Source organism: Trachypithecus francoisi, unplaced genomic scaffold, assembly GCF_009764315.1.
Source record: "Trachypithecus francoisi isolate TF-2019V2 unplaced genomic scaffold, Tfra_2.0 Lachesis_group13, whole genome shotgun sequence".
Taxonomy (NCBI): Eukaryota; Metazoa; Chordata; class Mammalia; order Primates; family Cercopithecidae; genus Trachypithecus; species Trachypithecus francoisi.
Genome location: NW_022681458.1, coordinates 32982257 through 33001540, shown reverse-complemented (window position 1 = coordinate 33001540; position 19284 = coordinate 32982257). Strand labels below are relative to the sequence as shown.

The window sequence follows — 19284 nt, the reverse complement described above, 5'->3', positions numbered from 1 at the left end:
CTGTTGCTCAGGCTAGGCTTGAACTCCTGGGCTCAAACATTATCTTCCCGCCTCAGCCTCCTGAGTAGCTGAGACTGCAGGTGCATGCCACTGTGCCTGGCTAACCTTAATTCATTTTTAAAAACCAAAGAAAACAAACATACACTCAAATGAAGTTTTCCAGAAAATTTCAATTGCTTATTTTCCACTTAGTATTTTCTTCTTTTTTTCTGAGATGGAGTCTTGCTGTGTCTCCCAGGCTGTAGTGCAGTGGCACAATCTTGGCTCACTGCAGCCTCTGCCTCCTGGGTTCGTACAATTCTCCCGCCTCAGCCTCCTGAGTAGCTGGTATTACAGGCACATGCCACCATGCCAGGCTAATTTTTGTATTTTATTTTTAGTAGAGACGGGGTTTCACTATGTTGGCCAGGCTGGTGTTGAACTCCCGACCTTGTGATCTGCCCACCTTGGCCTCCCAAAGTGCTGGGATTACAGGCGTGAGCCACGACACCTGGCCACTTTGTATTATTTACTATGTGTAATCATAATACTTTACTCTCTACTGAAATGACATGAGGCTGAGTTTCCCCGTGCGCATGTGGCTTTTGTAAATGTCCTGAAATTCTTCCACAAAGCACCTATAGCGAAAACACAGTGAATTCTATTTGGACTGAAAATCTCACAGTGCAATGAGATATTGGCAGTAGAAGTGAGAGGAAAGGGATGGTGACTGTTAGGAGGATAGGAGTGCAATAGGTAAGAGTGGTGGACCAGTTCATTTATTTGTTTGTTTATGGAGCTAAGGTAGGAGTCCAGATGCTGAGAACAACTTTCCTCATCAGCTAAGGCCTGGACTATTATGGAAGACAATAGGAATAACCTGGAGGGATAACTTGGAGGTGTTTCAAAAAGTACAAATTCACCACCGTAGCTGCAAATCTGGCCTTGTGAGACTAACTACAAATGGCCTGAGCCCAAGTGAACTGAGTTTTTATTTGAGCCTACATGTTTTAGTGATTAGAAGAGTGCTGGAAATATCTCTGCATTATTCCCCTTATAAAAGATTGCTTCCCATCTTGAAAACATGTTACTATGTTTGGCTGAGTGCCATTATCACTTATAAATGCTTAATAGATAGAAAGACAGGGCTCTACTAGTGCCAGAAACACAAGCTAAATATTTTATTAGATTTTAAAGGAGAAAAGTGGAGAATGTAAATACTTCAGTACAAATCCATGACTCGTCTGAGAGAGCCAACTTTGGCATTTGGAGCCCCCCAGTCAAGAAACCTCCTGTACTCCCCTGGCCTCAGCAGATACTGCCTCCCCCTGTAGTTGGGCATCTCGTACAGGATCCAGCTGCCCTCCAGCACATTGAGGGAGTGAATTTCAGTGAGGTGGAAGCGGTCCTGAACAGAGAGACAGTCGTCTGTGAGCTCTGACATTTGTCCTCTCAATTCATCTCTTTCGTAGATCTTCATTCTGTAAGTGCCAGAGTGCTGGAGTGGCAGACAGAAAAGCAAGAGTAAACGAACAAAAATAGTTGGAAATTAAAGCTCCAGTCCCTACACCTCCCTGGCCACACCTGCCCAGAAGTTCTCCCAGGCCAAGTTTGCTTCTAGAACAACCACGTTGCAAAGTTAAGGAGCTGTCCCACCCCCAGTCACCCACCGCCGAGTCTAATGATTCATGAGTGGAGCTAGGTCTTCGGGAATTAAGATTTGCTTACAATAAAATTTATCACTTTAGTCCCTGTTATTTGAGAAAGCCTTTCTCAAAGGAGAAAACTGAGAGTCATTGGAAAGCTAAGGGTCATATTATGTATATACAGTGAAAGGAAAATAAATCTTTGGACCCCAAAATCACTAAGCTAAAGGAAAAAGTCAAGCTGGGAACTGCTTAGGGCAAACCTGCCTCCCATTCTATTCAAAGTCACCCCTCTGAGGCTCACCTGAGACAAATGCATCTCTTATTGCTTCCTTTCCCCTACTGTTTATGCGAAGATGTGGATTCATCCAGCCAGACTAAATTGTGTATTCAGCGGAAAGCTGATCAGGGACTCAAAAGAACCTTTTGTCTCTTATCTGTCTTTTTTTTGAGACAAGAGTTTCGCTCTTGTTGTCCAGGCTGGAGTACAATGGCGCAATCTCAGCTCACTGCAACCTCCGCCTTCTGGGTTCAAGTGATTCTCCTGCCCCAGCCTCCCAGGTAGCTGGGATTACAGGCGCACACCACCACGCTCAGCTAATAGTTTATATTTTTAGTAGAGACAGGGTTTTACTATGTTGGCCAGGCTGGTCTTGAACTCTGTCAGGAGTTCAGGCAATCCACCCACCTCAGCCTCCCAAAGTGCTGGGATTACAGGGGTGAGTCACGCGCCTGGCTCTGTCTCTTATCTACATCTAACCAGGAAGCCCCTACTTCCTGTCTTACCAGACTGAACCAATTTACATCTTACACATATCGATTGATGTCTCATGTCTCCCTAAAATGTATAAAAAGCAAACTGTACCCTCAACTACCTTGGGCACATGTCTCAGGACTTTCTGAGACTGTGTTATGGGTGCGTCCTCAACCTTGGCAAAATAAACTTTGTTTCTTTCTTTTTTTTTTTGAGATGGAGTTTTGCTCTTGTTGCCCAGGCTGGAGTGCGATGGCATGATCTCGGCTCACCGCAACCTCTGCCTCTGCCTCCTGGGTTCAAGCAATTATCCTGCCTCAGCCTCCCGAGTAGCTGGGATTACAGGCATGCGCCACCATGCCTGGCTAATTTTGTATTTTTAGTAGAGGTTTCTCCATGTTAGGCTGGTCTCAAACTCCCGACTTCAGGTGATCTACCAGCCTTGGCCTTCCAAAAGTGCTGGGATTACAGGCGTGAGCTACCACGACCAGCCTTGGCAAAATAAACTTTCTAAATTGACTGAGACCTGTCTCAGATATTTGGGGTTCACTATTATACACACACACGCACACACACACACACACACATCTATATTTGTTTCTTGAGACGGCCTCCCTCTTGTCACCTAGGCTGGAGTGCAGTGGCATGATCATGGGTCCCAGCCCCCTCAACCTCCTGGGCTCAAGTGACCCTCCCACCTCAGCCTCCCGAATAGCTGGGACTACAGGCATGCACCACCACATCTGGCTAATTTTCAGTTCAAATTTCTTTTTTCTTTTTTTATTTTTTTGAGATGGAATCTTGCTCTGTCACCCAGGCTGGAATGCAGTGGCACAATCTCGGCTCATTGCAACCTACCCTTCCTGGGTTCAAGCGATTCTCCTGCCTCAGCCTCCCAAGTAGCTGAGACTACAGGTGTGTGCCACCACGCCCAGCTGATTTTTGTATTTTTAGAAGAGAGGGGGTTTCGCCATATTGGCCAGGGTGGTCTTGAACTCCTGACCTCCTGACCTTGGCCTCCCAAAGTGCTGGGATTACAGGCGTGAGCCACCACACCCGGCCTCCAGTTCAAATTTCAACCTATTTGACTTTTAAGCTTCCTTTCTAGCCTCCTGCTCTCAACTTAGTTATTTCCCTCAGCAGCAAGTATCACCTTCATTAAGTTCTGTTTTTATGACACTGTATCCCATGCCTCCCACATGCCACAATTCTAAGAACTCTGCAGTCACTCCTCAGAATATATGGAATCTCAAACTTTAGTTTCAGATTTGGCCTTTTCTCTTAATTTATACCTCTAAGTGAGCTAATAGGTACTGACCATTAAATTAGAATAGAAATCAGAAGACAGGATCCTATCTTCTCAGGAGGAATAATTAAATAGAAAAGTAAGACAAAGCAAGCAAAAGTTTGTTGCTGTTGTTGTTGTTTGAGATGGAGTCTTGCTCGGTCGCCAGGCTGGAGTGCAGTGGCACGATCTTGGCTCACTGCAACCTCCACCTCCCAGGTTCTAAGCAATTCTCCTGCCTCAGCTGCCTGAGTAGCTGGTATTACAGGCGCACACCACCACACCCAGCTAATTTCTGTATTTTTAGTTGAGATGGAGTTTCACCATGTTGACCTGTCCTCGTAGAGATCAAAGAGTTTTGATATCTTGACCACGTGATCCGCTGGCCTCGGCCTCCCAAAGTGCTGGGGTTACAGGTGTGAGCCACCACACCGAGCCGCAAAAGTATTTTTTAATCAATTACACAGTCCCAGGTTATATTTATACATTTTGATATATTTGATTTCTGACTTGATATAGCTTGAAATGAACATTTAATACATTTCATCTTGAATAGATGGTAAATTTAGTCTCCTCCATGTCCTGCTTTTTCTTAATTAGTCTTTGCTCTCTCAGCTTTTTGATTATGTTTAAAATATAAAATCTGGGAGCATATGATTTTTAAAAAACCGACACAGAGTTCATGAAGAACAGCTTCCCATCTGAGACACCCTTCTAGACTGGCCTGCATGTACTACGTCACTTCCGTTTTCTGTCCTCTAGTTAGAAATATTAGGTTTAAGAATAATGTGATTAAATAGGCCGGATGTGGTGGTTCACGCCTGTAATCCCAGCACTTTGGGAGGCCGAGGCAGGCAGATCACTTGAGGCCAGGAGTTCAAGATCAGCCTGGGCAACATGGCGAAACCCCGTCTCTACTACAAATACAAAAAAATTAGCCGGGCATGGTGGCATATGCCTGCAGTCCCAGCTACTTGGAAGGCTGAGGCAGGATAACCACTTGAACCCCAGGAGGCAGAGGTTGCAGTGAACTGAGATCGTGCCATATTGTACTCCAGCCTGGGGGACAGAGCGAGACTCCGTCTCAAGAAAAAAAAATAATATCATTAAATAGCTTTTATTTCCAAAAAGATGGAAGGCAAAGACAGAGCCACACTCACCGGGGGGATAAGGTGGCAGGAGCGGATGGAGTCGCTGAGGCCCATCCATTGCTGGTAGTCGGGGTAATCCCCTCGCTGCAGGAAGTACTGGTGGCCCTGGCAGTTGGGGCGCTCATAGATCATCCAGCAGCCGCTCTCCACCCGGATGGAGTTGCAGCGGCTGAAATAGGGTTGTAGGTTGGGGCAGTCCGTGGTGCATTCATAGCTGCGGCCCTGGAAGGCCCTGTCCTCGTAGAAGGTGATCTGAAAAATGGAAGATATGGGAGCATGGAGTGATTGACCCCCACTGAGGCCACTGCATTAGGGCCAAGGCTGAGTATCCAGTACCCAGGACTTACCTTTCCCATTTTGAAGGAAGTAAGCAGATGTTTTCTGGTTGCTGTGTGGGACTGGGGGAATGTCACTGTATATATAGCAGCCCTGACTGCTGCCTCCACAGGAAATCACACAAAAGGGCCCATTACGGTGAGTAAGGGGATTTGCAAGCTTGTCCCTCTCCCTCCCCCGGTCACTGGGGTTGGCTGAATGGTTTACTCTCATTCTCTCTGGTAGGTTCGGGTTGTTCTAATTCACTAAAGCTGTTGTTGCCATCGAAATGAATAGAGTACACTTTTAGTTGAGCAAAAGGATGGGCGAAATTCTGTCTCTGTGCTTTTCTTTTATAGTTTACTCTGCTTAATTGACTTCTCAAAGGCCATTAAACTGAGGAATGAATTCTGCTCAGGGACAGGTGGGTGTTTTGTGTGTGTGTGTGTGTGTGTGTGTGTGTGTGTGTGTGTGTGTTTTAGTTTTAAAAGCCAGAATTTAAATAATAAGCAATCTTAAAGAAGAGGAAACCAAGTGAAGTAATTTGTGAAAGTGCATTAAAAACCATGAATCTTGGTTCAAATTCAAAATTCTGTGATCAGTCAGACCAGGTGGTGCACACCTATAATCCCAGCACTTTGGGAGGCTGAGGCAGGTGGATTGCTTAAACTCAGGAGTTAGAGACCAGCCTAGGTAACATGGTGAGACCCCGTTTCTACAACAAATACAAAAATTATCCCGGCATAGTGGCGCATACCTGTAGTCCCAGCTACTTGGGAGACTGAGGTGAGAGGATCGCTTAAGCTCAGGAGGTCGAGATTGCAGTGAGCTGTGATTGCACCGCTGGACTCCAGCCTGAGCAACAGAGCAAGACCCTGTCTCAAAAAAAAAAAAAAAAAAATCTGTGATCATCATTGTTGGTATTTGGGGGCTTGTCTTGAATAAAACTGATACTTGCCTGGAATTTTGTAGGCTTCTGGGGGCTGGGGTATTATTTCTTGTTCGTTTCTACCCCTGAGCCCTAGAGCAGAGGGTTGGCACATTGCAGGCCCTCAATACTTGGCTCTGACAAGAACAAAAACAGATAGTTGTGGCTTTCTTCCCCCTTTCAGATCTTCCTAAGGGCCTAAATCCCTCCTGCTGGTGGCTGTCCAGAGTCCTGCCTGCTGTTTGGTGTCCCTGCTCTGACTCAAATGTTAACACTAAGTGGCTGATTGGTCCTCTCAAGGCATGGGACCAAAAGGGCTCAGAGTTGGTCCCTATTGCTGGCAGATTGGACATTCTACGGTGGAAATGGCTGGATTAGCCTTAGTAGTAGGAGTTAATGCATAGCCTTTATCCATACCACTATGAACGCTCTGTTAGTGAGCTCACTGCCGGTAGTAGGGTAACTGATGGCAGAGGCTGACTGGTATCATATGACCACATCATTCTGTCTACTTGGTTGTTTAGTGCCTCTTCAATGGTGGATGCCCTACACTGGGCCTTCACATGGGATACAACTATCTTCGCCCTTTGTGCCCACTCCCGTATCTCCCTGCACATTCCTCTACCCCAGACCTTCTTGTCCCTAATCTTCATCTTTCTCCTTCCAGGCCCTGGACTAGCCAGCCAAGCCACACATTACTGCTCAGTAATTCCATATATGCTTGACCTCGGGCTACTTTTCTTTTTGCACCGCATGCGCAGCTAGGTGCACTGCCTCAAGGTTGCCTTTTGGGAGGATTTCCCTCACTGCTGTCTTGAGGATGGCTCCTCAGTGAGCTATTCTGCAGCAGCATTCTATTTTGGGCTTGCACCCAAATGCCATGCCAATTTATTAGTGTATCAAGCTCAGCCTTCCCCCACTCTATCAGCTAGTCAGAAGGGACCCCTGCAGGCAGTTGTAAGTGTGAGCTGAGAGAGCTATTGCAATAATGGTGACCTCATCCGATCCCACAGGGAAGGCTAGGGCTAGAGTTGTCAGGAACTTAGGCAAGTGGACTGGGAATCTGTGCCTCTGCGTTGACCAGTAATTTCATGTGGCTACTGCCATGGAGAAGTGTAACTGTGGGCAAGGCAGCTTCCTCCAGGAGAGGAAAATTCTTGGAGACAAACTCGCTTTACGCTGTCAGTATCTGGGAGAAGGAGTGTTTCAATCCACAGTGGAAGTCCAGGCAGCACCACGGTGTCAGTCCAGGCAGCACCACAGTGTCAGTCCAGGCAGCACTACGGTGTCAGTCCAGGCAGCACCACGGTGTCAGTCCAGGCAGCACCACGGTGTCAGTCCAGGCAGCACCACGGTGTCCACTACAAGAAGAAAATAAAGCTGAGATAACTGCAGTTAACATTTTGATATTTTATCATCCCAGTTTTTTTATATGTCAAACCCATGTGTGGTTGTACAGTATTATTTATACTATGTAGCATTCTCTTGTTTTCTTCTAAGTCATCTTTCAAATAAAGTGATTAGTAGTACTGATTAAAGTGATCACATTTAGCCTTTTAATAACTTTTTTTTTTTTTTGGTGAAGAGAAACTGAATGAAAAATCATTCTAGACTCTCTGTTGGTTAGCTATTTCCATGCTTGAGGTCTAGTCAGTATTCAGGAGGATATCATTCATCCAGTGGACTCACTAAAACAATGTAAACAGTCTTTATGTGCTGAAAGTTCTAACTCTTAAAGAGACCAAATTAACAACCCTGTTTTATGTAAGACCTAACATATTCAGTGTGATTCATAGGTTAGTGTTTGAGGAGGATGATGAACTATCATGTAGTGAGCATTGATCTGATTTAAAATTACCCAGATTTTTATCTGTAGTATGATGTTTAAATAATTTAGGACCCTAGAGAAACATCCTTTAAGTTATACAAATTAAACCAATCTCTGGTTCTGATACGTAGAAGAATCAGTAATCCTATGAAAGAAAGATAAATTAAAATAAGTATTAGGAACACAAAGTCAAAATCTCATTGATTCTAATAGAAAAAATTTAAGGATTAAACATATTTCAGCATCAGTTGGGACTCTTCTTGAAGGGCCCACTTTGACATTTGTCTTCCCCTAGTGGTGAAATTTCTGTTTTCTTTGGAGCCTCAGTAGGAATTTTCTCCCCTACAGTTGGGCATCTCACAGAAGATTCAGGGTCTTTTATAGGTCTAGGGATTGGGAGAAGATATCCTTGAGATGAACTAATCATGGATGTGGAAATAGTCTTCAGGGAGCTCCAACATGAGACCTCCTTACCTGGTACTGGGAGCTGGTCACCTTTGACAAATGAAAGAGAAGAAAGAAGATGAAAAATAAAAGAGAAGAAAGAAGAAATTAGTGCATGATCTTGTTATTATGGCTTCATAAGATCTTATATAATGTATAAAAGCCTAACTGAAGATAAAATGTGTTCAGTGCTTAGATCACACAAATCAGAGAGCCTGCCTTTGACTTGGAATGCTAATGAGCATTATAATTCAAAGAGCAGAATTACCTGTAATTAACATGGGTTTTCACCATGGTTTGTACAAGTAGATAGCTACTTTCTCCCCACTTCTCAAGAGACTGGTGGCTTCCTCTTCTGGCAGGGGGTAGGGGCCCTAATATCCTATGGGCCCCAAAGATTCTGTCAGCCCCAAAGTTTCTAGGTGCAGGGAAGCTGGTGTTCCCAGAGACCTGTGAATAGCTGATACTGTCAATCCAGGCAGCTTGTGTATTTCTCCCACTGACTCATTCTACCCTCCAAAAAGGGAAATCTATAGTGGGTAGGGGTCCCTCTATTGAAACAGAACCTACACAGTATCCAGTAGATACCCAGGCCCTAGCATGACTCTCCGTGGCCAGATAAACAGTATGGAGTGCTTATAGGCTGGCTTTGGCCCATTCCTTAACTTGTCCCATGTGATATTGAAGAATTTGTTCCAACCTCCTGCACAACTAGTGACAGCCCTAAACAAGCCTTGAGGCAAATTGTTATATTGAGACTATTGGAGAATCAAATTAAATACTTAGAAATAAAATGTTGGTTCAAGAGGTTAGTGAAAGAGCCTCATCTGCTGTTTCCAAAGTCATGGAAATGTCTGGGCCTTGAACTCAAGTCCTCTCAGTTGCATAGTCAGCTTCTGCTATGGGAGTATAGGCACCTAGGCTGGTTAGAGTTGTAGGAGGGGAGAGTGATAGTTTCAGGGCCTGCACCATTGCTTGGTGGAGAAGCCAACACTTGAAAACAATACCACTTATGACAACCTATCTTGCTTGTCCTGTGGTCTGGATTTCACACTGCTTCCTCTAAAAAAAATTTTTTTCATCACAATACCAAAACATACTGGGAAATTGTTGACTAGGCACTATTTGTGAAGAATACACTCAGGGGAGCAATAGCTACACACATCCACTAACTTCTACAGTTTCTGTAACTGCTTGTGAAAAGTCATTTAACTCCCCTAAGCCTCAGTTTCCCCATTTATTAAATAGGAATAACAATGAAAATCAGATGAGACAATGGATTTGAAGACATGACAAATTGTAAAGTATTGCCAATGATTTAAAAAATCATGTCATACATATTGTTAAAGAAAAAATTATCACACTTGTTAAAGTGGTAAGGCAGACTGTTCAGAGAGGGCCATGGAGATGGGAATAGGGATCATTGCAATGGGGCTTTGCAGTGGGGAAGAGAGATTGTTATACTCAACTCTGACTCCAAAAAGGACAAATGAGGATTTACAACCTAGGAGTGGGGTCACGGGCAGTGGATGGAAAATTACTAAGAGGAAACACCAAGGATAAGGGGTTTCTAGCTAAATTGACTTGGTAGAGTTATCGCTGAAGGAAAACCAAGGTGTTCAGATACCAAGGGTGGGAGATATTCACTAAAGTGATTAAGGAAGATTCTCGATCAAACTGGATTCTATAAGGACAAAAAGAGAAGCCCAAGGTTGGACCTAGTCAAACAAAGGACTCCGAGAAGACTGACCATAATATTGGTAAAAGGGGAGAGTATAGTAGTCTGTTCTCACACTACTATAAAGAACTGAGACTGGGTAATTTGTGAAGGAAAGAGGTTTAATTGACTCATACTTCCACAGACTGTACAGGAAGCAAGGGCAGTAGGCTTCAGGAAACTTACAACTGTGGCAGAAGGCAAAGGGGAAGCAAGCACATCTTACCATGGTGGAGCAAGAGAGAGAGTGAAGGGGGAAGTGCCACACCCTTTCAGACAACCAGATCTAACTCACTATCACAAGAACAGCAAGGGGGAAGTTCACCCCCATGATTCCATCACCTCCCACGAGGCTTTTCCCCTAACACACAGGGATTACAATTTGAGATGAGATTTGGGTGGTGACACAGAGCCAAACCATATCAGAGTCTTTGTCAGTATTTTAATAAATGCTAAAGATGATAATATTAATAGCCTTGATACATCAATTAATAATGTTTCTAGAATTAAAAGCAAAAATCATATGATCATCTCAATAAAGGCAGAAAAAGCTTTTGATAAAATCCAACATCCCTTCATGATAAAAACTCTCAACAGACTAGGCATCAAAGGAACATATGTCAAAATAATAAGAGCTATCTATGACAGATCCATAGCCAGTATCATACTGAATGGGCAAAAGCTGGAACTATTCCCTTTGAGAGCTGGAACAAGACAAGGACGCCCTCTCTCCCCACTCCTATTCAGTATAGTACTGGAATTCCTAACCCAATTAGGCAAGAGAAAGAAATAAAAGGTGTCTGTATTAGTCTGTTCTCATGCTGCTAATAAAGACATACCTAAGCCTGGGTAATTTATAAAGGAAAGAGGGTTAATTGACTCACAGTTCCACATGGCTGGGGAGGCCTCACAATGATGGCTGAAGGCAAATGAGGAGCAAAGTCACATCTTACAGGGCGGTAGGCAAGAGAGAGCTTGTGCAGGGGAACTCCCATTTATGAGACCATCAGATCTCATGAGACTTATTCACTATCATGAGAGCAGTATGGCAAAAAGTGGCCTCTACCTGGCCCCACCCTTGACACATGGGGATTATTACAACCCAAGGTGAGATTTGAGTGGAGACACAGCCAAACCATATCAGCATCCAAATAGGAAAAGAAGTCATACTGTTTCTCTTCACTGATGATATGATTCTATACTTACAAAACCCTAAAGACTCCTCTAAAGGTGACTAGAATTGATAAATGATTTCATCAGGGTTTCAGGATAGAAAATCAATATACAAAACTCAGTAGCACTTCTGCACACCAATAACATCCAGGCTGAGAGTAAAATCAAGAACACAACCCCATTTACAGTAGCCACAAAGAAAATGAAATACTGTGAATACAGCTAACCAAGGAGGTAAAATATCTTTATAATAAGGGAAACTACAAAACATTACTGAAAGAAATCAGAGATGACACAAATAAATGGAAAAATATTCTATGATCATGGATTAGAAGAATCAATATTGTTCAAATGGCCATACCTCCCAAAGAAATTTACAGATTCAACCCTATGCCTACCAAACTACCAATGTCATTCTTCACATAATTAGAAAAAAAGTATTCTAAAATTCATATGGAATAAAAAAAAAAAAACCCAAATAGCTAAAGCAATCCTAAGCAAAAATAACAAAGCCAGAGGCATCACACTACTCAACTTCAAACTATATATACTTTTAGGCTACAGTAACCAAAATATCATGATACAGGTACAAAAACAGACACATAGACCAGTGGAACAGAATAGAAAACTCAGAAATAAAGCTGCACACCTACAACCATCTGATCTCCAACAAGACTGACAAAAACAAGCAATGGGAAAACCATTCCCTATTTAATAAATGGTTCTGGTATAACTGGCTAGCTATATGCAGAAGATTGAAACTGGACCCTTTTACCATATAAAAAAACTCAAGAAGGATTAAAGATTTAAATGTAAGACCCCAAAATATGAAATTCTAGGAGAAAATCTAGGAAATACCTTTTTCAACATTGGCTTTGGCAAAGAATTTTGGCTAAGTCCCCAAAAGCAACTTCAACAAAGACAAAAATTGAAAAGTGGGACTTAGTTAAACTAAAGAGCTTCTGCACAACAAAAGCAAATATCAACAAAGTAAACAGGCAACCTACAGAATGGGATAAATTATTTGCAAATTATGCATCTGGCAAAGGTCTAATATCCACAATTATAAGGAACTTAAACAGTTCAACAAGCAGAAAAAACCAAATAACCTCGTTAAAAAAATGGGCAAAGGACATGAACGGACATTTCTCAAAAGAAGACATACAAGTAACCAACAAATATATGAACAAATGCTCATCATTACTACTCATCAGAAAAATGCAACTAAAAACCACAATGAGATACCATCTCACACTAGTCAGAATGGCTGTTATCAAAAAACCAAGAAACAACAGATACTGGTAAGGCTATGGAGAAAAGGGAACAGTTATACACTGTTGGTGGGTTGTAAATTAGTTCAGCCACTGTGGAAACCAGATTGGAAACTTCTCAAAGAACCTAAAACAGAGCTACCATTCAACTCAGCAATCCCATTACTGGGTATATTCCCAAAGGAAAATAGACCGTCATACCAAAAAGACACACACACACTCGTATGTTCATCACCATGCTATTCATGATAGCAAAGACATGGAATCAATCTATGTGCCCATACATGGTGTACTGGATAAAAATATGTGGTACATATACTCTATGGAATACTACACAGCCATAAAAACAAAAAATTGTTTCCATTGCAGCAACAATGGATGGGACTGGAGGCCATAATCTCAAGGGAACAGAAAACCATATCCCACATGTTCTCTCTTATAAGTGGGAGCTATAAACCTTGAACACACATGGATGTAAACATGGGAACAATAGACACTGTGGACTACTAGAGGGGATAGGGAGGGAGGGGTGTGTGGACTGAAAAACTACCTATTGGGTACTATGCTCACTACCTGGGTGTAACTTTCCTGTGTAACAAAGCTGTACATATGCCCTCTGTATCTAAAATAAAAGTTGAAATTTTTAAAAAATTAAAAAAAATGTTTCTATGCAGTTTTTTTTTTTTTTTTTAAAGTAGAGACAGGGTCTCTCTATGTTGGACAGGGATCAAACTCCTGGCCTCAAGTGACTACTGCCTCAGCCTCCCAAAGTGCTAGGATTATAGGCGTGAACCACTATGCCTGGCCTGTTTCTGGGCTCTGCCATATTGCCTACACTTTGGTTTATGGTATAGAGACTAAATGTGATCAATGGATAATTTCATTTTTTTTTTGTCTTTTGAGACAGGGTCTCACTCTGTTGTCCATGCTGGAGTGCAGTGGCACAACCAAAGCTGAGCCTCGACCTCCTGAGCTCAAATGGTCCTTCCATCTAGTCTCCCGAGTAGCTGGGAATACAGGCATGCACCACCACACCCAGCTAATTTTTATTTTTATTTTTGTTGAGACGGCATTTCACCACTTGCCTAGGCTGATCTCGAACTCCTGGGTCTTGCCCTCCTTGGCCTCCCAAAGTGTCGAGATTACAGGCGTGAGCCACAACTCCCAGATGGATAATTTCATATATTGGAACACTTTTGTTTAATTTAGCAAAGATCTTTCGTTTGGTAATTTTGATATCACAGTCAGTGATGACTATGAGGAAGAGTAACCTATGTGGGGACTGTGCAGTCTGAGCAGATGGAGTTGTTGAAGTCCACCTGTGCTGGTGGTTGATGTATCTGCCCCAGCAGAGCGTCCAGCCCTTGCTGTCCACCTGTATACACCAGGTTGCCGCAGCTGAAGCAGGACTGCAGATCAGAGTGGTCACCGTTGCACTCACAAGTGGTCATTTGCAATGGAATATGCCAAGAGTGGGGAAATCCTCCCCAGAACACGTTACCATGAGTTCATGAAAAGACTCTGTTCTAAACTCATCTCACTGTGGCCAGAGGACCGAGGATGCAAAAGCCAGGGCTGTTCATCAGCTGTAACAGAGACTTGGGAAAGAGAGAGAGAGAGAGAGACTGTGTGTGCGTGTGTGTGCGCTTGTGAATATTTTAAGTTTTATTCTTCATTGTGTTATAGCTGTGTATCCTTTCTATAATAGCGCTTTGGAGGTCTTTGAAGCATTGGAAAAGAAGCAATATATAAAGAATAAGTTAGAAAAAAAGTCCTCATCCTCACCGTTTTATTGAACTTTTATGGTTAAGTACAGAAGCAGTGAGAGGAGACAAAATTCACCCTGAAAACTGTGGGTATATCTGTTTTAAAATTTTGGCAGCCAAGAAGGGCGAACCAGGGAGATTTGTTTTCTTATTTTGCCTCCTAGATTCAGGGTGTCCATGAAAATTTGGGCCTGTGGATGGGAGTTGTTCCCTAGGCCTAGAAAGAACACCTTCCCTTCCCCTAAAGCTTGCCAAATCCCATCCAATCTTCAAGGCCGTCTAGGGTCCTTTTCCTAGGAAATCGCTTCTCAGATCCAGCTCTTACTCATCTCTTCTTTCTCTGAACATCAGCATCACCTAATTACTGCCCAGCTTCTTTTAAATATTGTCTTCCTCATGCAGTTTCTCCTTTTCCAGATTTATTCTCTTCAAAAGGGTTTTAAGCTCAAGGATAAGGATCATGCCGCACTTCTCTATTCCTGATAATTACTTATTAATTAATTGGACAGATAAATAGAGCCCTGGTGATTCGTATTCTATTCTGGAAAACAATTACTCTCCCATATGAGGTCACCCCATGTCAAGTTCAAAGACACAGAAGCCACAAATGTGGACTTTCTCCTGCTAACTCCTCTGTCACATCCACTGCTTCTGATACTCTCCCTTCAGTTCTGTCCAGTCCTTGGTGACCTGGAAAGCCTGAAGGTAAATAAAAATGACACAGAAGCCTGGCCAGCTGGTGTAGACAGACCATGTGGCGACATCCCTGGGAGGTGGAGGCAGCTAGGATGGGTAAGCACACAACCAGGGCTGTCAGAGTAAGGCCTCAGAACTTACCTTGCATGGCTAATGTAGAGGGACAGGAGAGGTGGGCTGACCAAGAGTGTGAAAATGAAAAAGAAAAGGTGATAAGCAGCATTTTTGTGAAGGGAAATAATGAAAGAGATTCCCAGCCATTTCCTTGTATTTTAGAAGATGAATGGGTCCATGAAATGAGACATTGGGTCTTGAACGCAGCAGAACATGCTTTATTGACTGATAACATCTCTTTGTGTTATCAGAATGGGGAATGAAGACAATGCCGGAGCCTTTTATCACAAGGATTTGAACACTGAGTTCAACTCTAAAGTTATACACAAGCTTTTTTCTTTTGAAAATAAGTGCAAAACTTTTTCTTAAAAAAGAGAGGCCTTATTTAAATCAGAAAAATTCACCTCTTTAAGGCCCTCTAGAATGGTTAATATAAGCTTGTATATCAAAATATTTGAATGGATCTAACAAAAAACCTTGACTTTTTCCGAAAACAGTCATTCATTCAGAAGCCATTAAAGTTAACTGAGGTCTTTTAGAGGCCTCAGTGGGAAAGTTCATTACCTTTCTCCCCTCCCCACATAAATATTATAGTTTATAATCTGATTTTTCCTATAGCTTTTGCAGACTGCTTTTCCTGGCTCTCTGGTAACCAGCTATATGTCTTCCATATGAAGCCTCCTGAGTTCATCAGTACATCATTGCATCATTGACACGACCCTACTGAGCTATGCCACGTCTGCCTTTGCTAAAGTGGGTAGGACTGAACCTGCAGCAAACTTTGGAGAACTCATTTGGCTCACAATGATAAAAATAATAACACTTAATAATAGCCTACTGTATCATGAGTGTCTAGTATGTTCCAGACATCGTACCAGGAATCTTATACAAGCTGCATCATGTAGTGAACTCAGCCCAATTAACACCAGGACTACCCCTAATATTTGAGGGATATTATGCCTAGAGCATAAATAGAGCCCCTCCCTACTCCATGAAGTGCCCTCCTTTCTTCCCACTCTCTCACGTGTCCAAGTTCTATCCGTATGCCCCCTCCTCACACAGCGGCCTGTGGCTATCAGTGTGCCAGGGAGGATAGGCCTAGTGAAGACTCCCTCTTAAGTCTCGGAAGTGAGCTTGCATCTAAGTGGAGGGAATTTTGAAGATCCAGGTATAAAGAGTGTGGTCTAGAAGGAGAGGTGTGGGGACATCCCATGCCCCCACAGATTCCTGCCCCACTGGGAAGAGTTCAGCTAGAGGAAGCCAGAGGGAAGTTCTCTGAAGCACTCAGTCCAGTCTGGGGGTCCTGGTCCAACAAGTCTAATCACAGTACTGGTCACTAGGGAGAAATGAATCTGAAAGGTACACATAGCTAGTGAGTGAAAGAACTGGGAATAGAACTCAAGTCTGTCTGCCTCAAGGGCTAAGCTAATTGTCTCTTGTATACTGATGGTTTGTTTAGATGTTATCTCTTCAGGTGTGCATATCTTATATCTTCTCTAAATTATACACTTGTCATAGTAGGTCCTTGTCATGCTTTTTTTTTTTTTTTTAATTTCCACAAGGTCTGCACACAACCTGTTCAATCCCTATCAATTCTGTGCATCTTGGGCTTTAACAGGAATTCCAATATATTCTAGTGGATTGGCCAATTGATTAATTGGTGGAAGGCTGATTTCTTTTCCTTTTCTTCTTTGTTTTTTGTTTTTTGTTTTTTGAGACAGGGTCTCACTCTGTCATTCAGGCTGGAGCATAGTGGCATGACCACAGCTCACTGCAACCTCTACTTCCTGGGCTCAAGCGGTCCTCCCACCTCAGCCTCCTGGGTAGCTGGGACTACAGGTGTGTGCCACCACACTCGACTAATTTTTTGTATTTTTTGTTAGAGACAGGGTTTCGCCATGTTCCCCAGGCTGGTCTCAAATTCCTGGGCTCAAGGAATCCGCCAGACTCAGCCTCCCAAAGTGTTAGGATTACAGGCATCAGCCACTGCATCTGGCCCTGAGTTAATTTTTATGTATGGTGTGAGATAGGGGTCCAGTTTCATTTTGCATATGGATATGCAGTAATCCCAGCACTGTTTATTTAAAAGATTATTTATTCCCCATTGAATGGTCTTAGCACCTTTGTCAAAGATCAGCTGATAAATCTCCACCCAGGGGTATGTAAAATTAAAAAAAAATCAGTTGAACATAGACATATAGGTTTACTTCTAAACTCGCAATTCTAGTCCATTTATCTATATGTCTATCCTTATGCTAGTACCTCACTATCTTGATTACCATTGTTTTGTGGTAAATTTTGAAAGTGGGAAGTGTGAATGTTCCTGCCTTTTGTTCTTTCTCAAGGCCTCCCAAAATGCAGGGATTATAGGCGTGAGCCACTGCACTCAGCCAGAGTCTTCAATAATTTAGTCTTGATAAAAATTCTTATTGGAGTCCAACACGAAGATGACCACATTGTGATACTGAATTTGGGAAGACACTGTGGATATATTAAATTCTTACATTTGCATAATAATTTAAAGATAACAAAATTTGTTCACAATCTTTTCCCATCATTTCATTGTAATCATCCTGAGATTTAGTGAAGCAGGAATTTATTATCACTTACAGTTTTCAGTAAGGTAATTTAGGCACAGAGATGGTAAGAAGTGACTTGCTCAAAGAGATAAGCTAGGAAGTGGGGTAACCAACCATTTGGGTTCACCTGACACTGAGGGGCTTTCTGGGATGGAAGACTTTAAGTGCTAAAATTGGGAGAGTCCCTGGAAAACTGGGCTGGGTTGGTTACTCTTACCAGTAAGTAGCAGAGGTAGGCTGTTTAACACTTTTCCTACCACATTACCTAGTGAAGCAGGCTTGCCCTTTTCGATGTAGAAGGAAGTTCTCTTCAGAACTCCTCTCTTCAGCCGGGCGCGATGGCTCACGCCTGTAATCCCAACACTTTGGGAGGCCGAGGTGGTGGATCACCTGAGGTCAGGAGTTTGAGACCAGCCTGGCCAATATGGTGAAACCCCCGTCTGTACTAAAAATACAAAACTCAGCAGGGCGTGGTGGCACACACCCGTAATCCCAGCTACTCGGGAAGCTGAGGTGGAAGAATTGCTTGAGCCCTGGAGGCGCAGGTTGCAGTGAGCCGAAATCGTGCCACTGAATTCCAGCCTGGGCTACAGAGTGAGACCCTGTCTCAATAAAACAAAACAAAAAACTCTTCATGCATTTTCTCTCTCTCTCTGTATTTTTTTTTTAAGATGAAGTCTCGCTCTATTGCCCAGGCTGGAGTGCAGTGGCACGATCCCAGCTCACAGCAGGCTCCGCCTCCCAGGTTCAAGCAATTCTCCTGCCTCGGCCTCCCGAGTAGCTGGAATTACAGGCCTTCACAAGCACCATCATGCCAGGCTAATTTTTTGTTATTTTTTACAGAGACGGAGTTTCAGCATATTAGCCAGGCTGGTCTTGAAATCCTGAGCACAAATGAGCCGCCCGCCTCGGCCTCTCAAAGTGCTGGGATTACAGATTTGAGCCACCGCACCCAGCCCACATTTTCTCTTGACTAAAACCTTCCCTGAGACTTCATCTTCCCTAATCCTTCCAGCAATCCCTTGTGTTTGGCATTCCAGTCACAAGCCACAATGGGTCCTGTATTTTTTCCTTTCTCTGAGTTCTAAAGTATTTTTTGTTATGCTCATCGTTCTTCTTTCCTTCAGATTGTAGGTCATGAAAGGTAGAAATTGTCGCTTCTCTCTCCTTTACATGAGAGGGATGGATATTCTGTTAATACCGTTGCCTGACTAGGAAATAAGTGGACATTCAAAACATCTTTCAGGGTCAAGTAAGTTGCCGGGGGTCGCCATCTATTAGAATTCAGTTATTTAAAGACAAGGACTGGGCGTGGTCCTGTATTATGGACTCACGCCTGTAATCCCAGCACTTTGGGAGGCCGAGGCAGGCGAATCACCTGAGGTCGGGAGTTTGAGACCTGCTTGACCAACATGGTGAAACTCCATCTCTACTAAAACTACAAACTTAGCTGGGTGTGATGGCAGGTGCCTGTAATCCCAGACACTCGGGAGGCTGAGGCAGGAAAATCGATTGAACCTTGGAGGTGGAGGTTGCGGTGAGCTGAGATAGCGCCATTGCACTCCGACCTGGTGACAGAGCGAGACTCCATAACAAAACAAATTATAAAATAAATAAAGATAAGCAACAGCCACTTAG

At 43.2% G+C, this 19284-nt stretch overlaps 1 protein-coding gene across 2 annotated transcripts; it reads right to left on the bottom strand.

Annotated features, from left to right (window-relative positions):
- Positions 1-1136: 1136 nt before the first annotated feature.
- LOC117095327 (gamma-crystallin B) lies at positions 1137-5308 on the bottom strand. 2 transcript variants are annotated; one of them, XM_033232103.1, is made up of 3 exons: positions 5163-5308; positions 4825-5067; positions 1137-1477 (listed from the first exon to the last, which is right to left on the bottom strand). In XM_033232103.1, the coding sequence occupies exons 1-3, from the start codon at positions 5169-5171 to the stop codon at positions 1202-1204; spliced, it is 528 nt and encodes a 175-aa protein (XP_033087994.1). In that variant the 5' UTR covers positions 5172-5308; the 3' UTR covers positions 1137-1201. The 2 variants fall into 2 exon arrangements, with proteins under 2 accessions (XP_033087994.1, XP_033087993.1); XM_033232102.1 differs by having other exon boundaries at positions 1202-1477; positions 4819-5067.
- Between the last annotated feature and the right edge of the window lie 13976 nt (positions 5309-19284).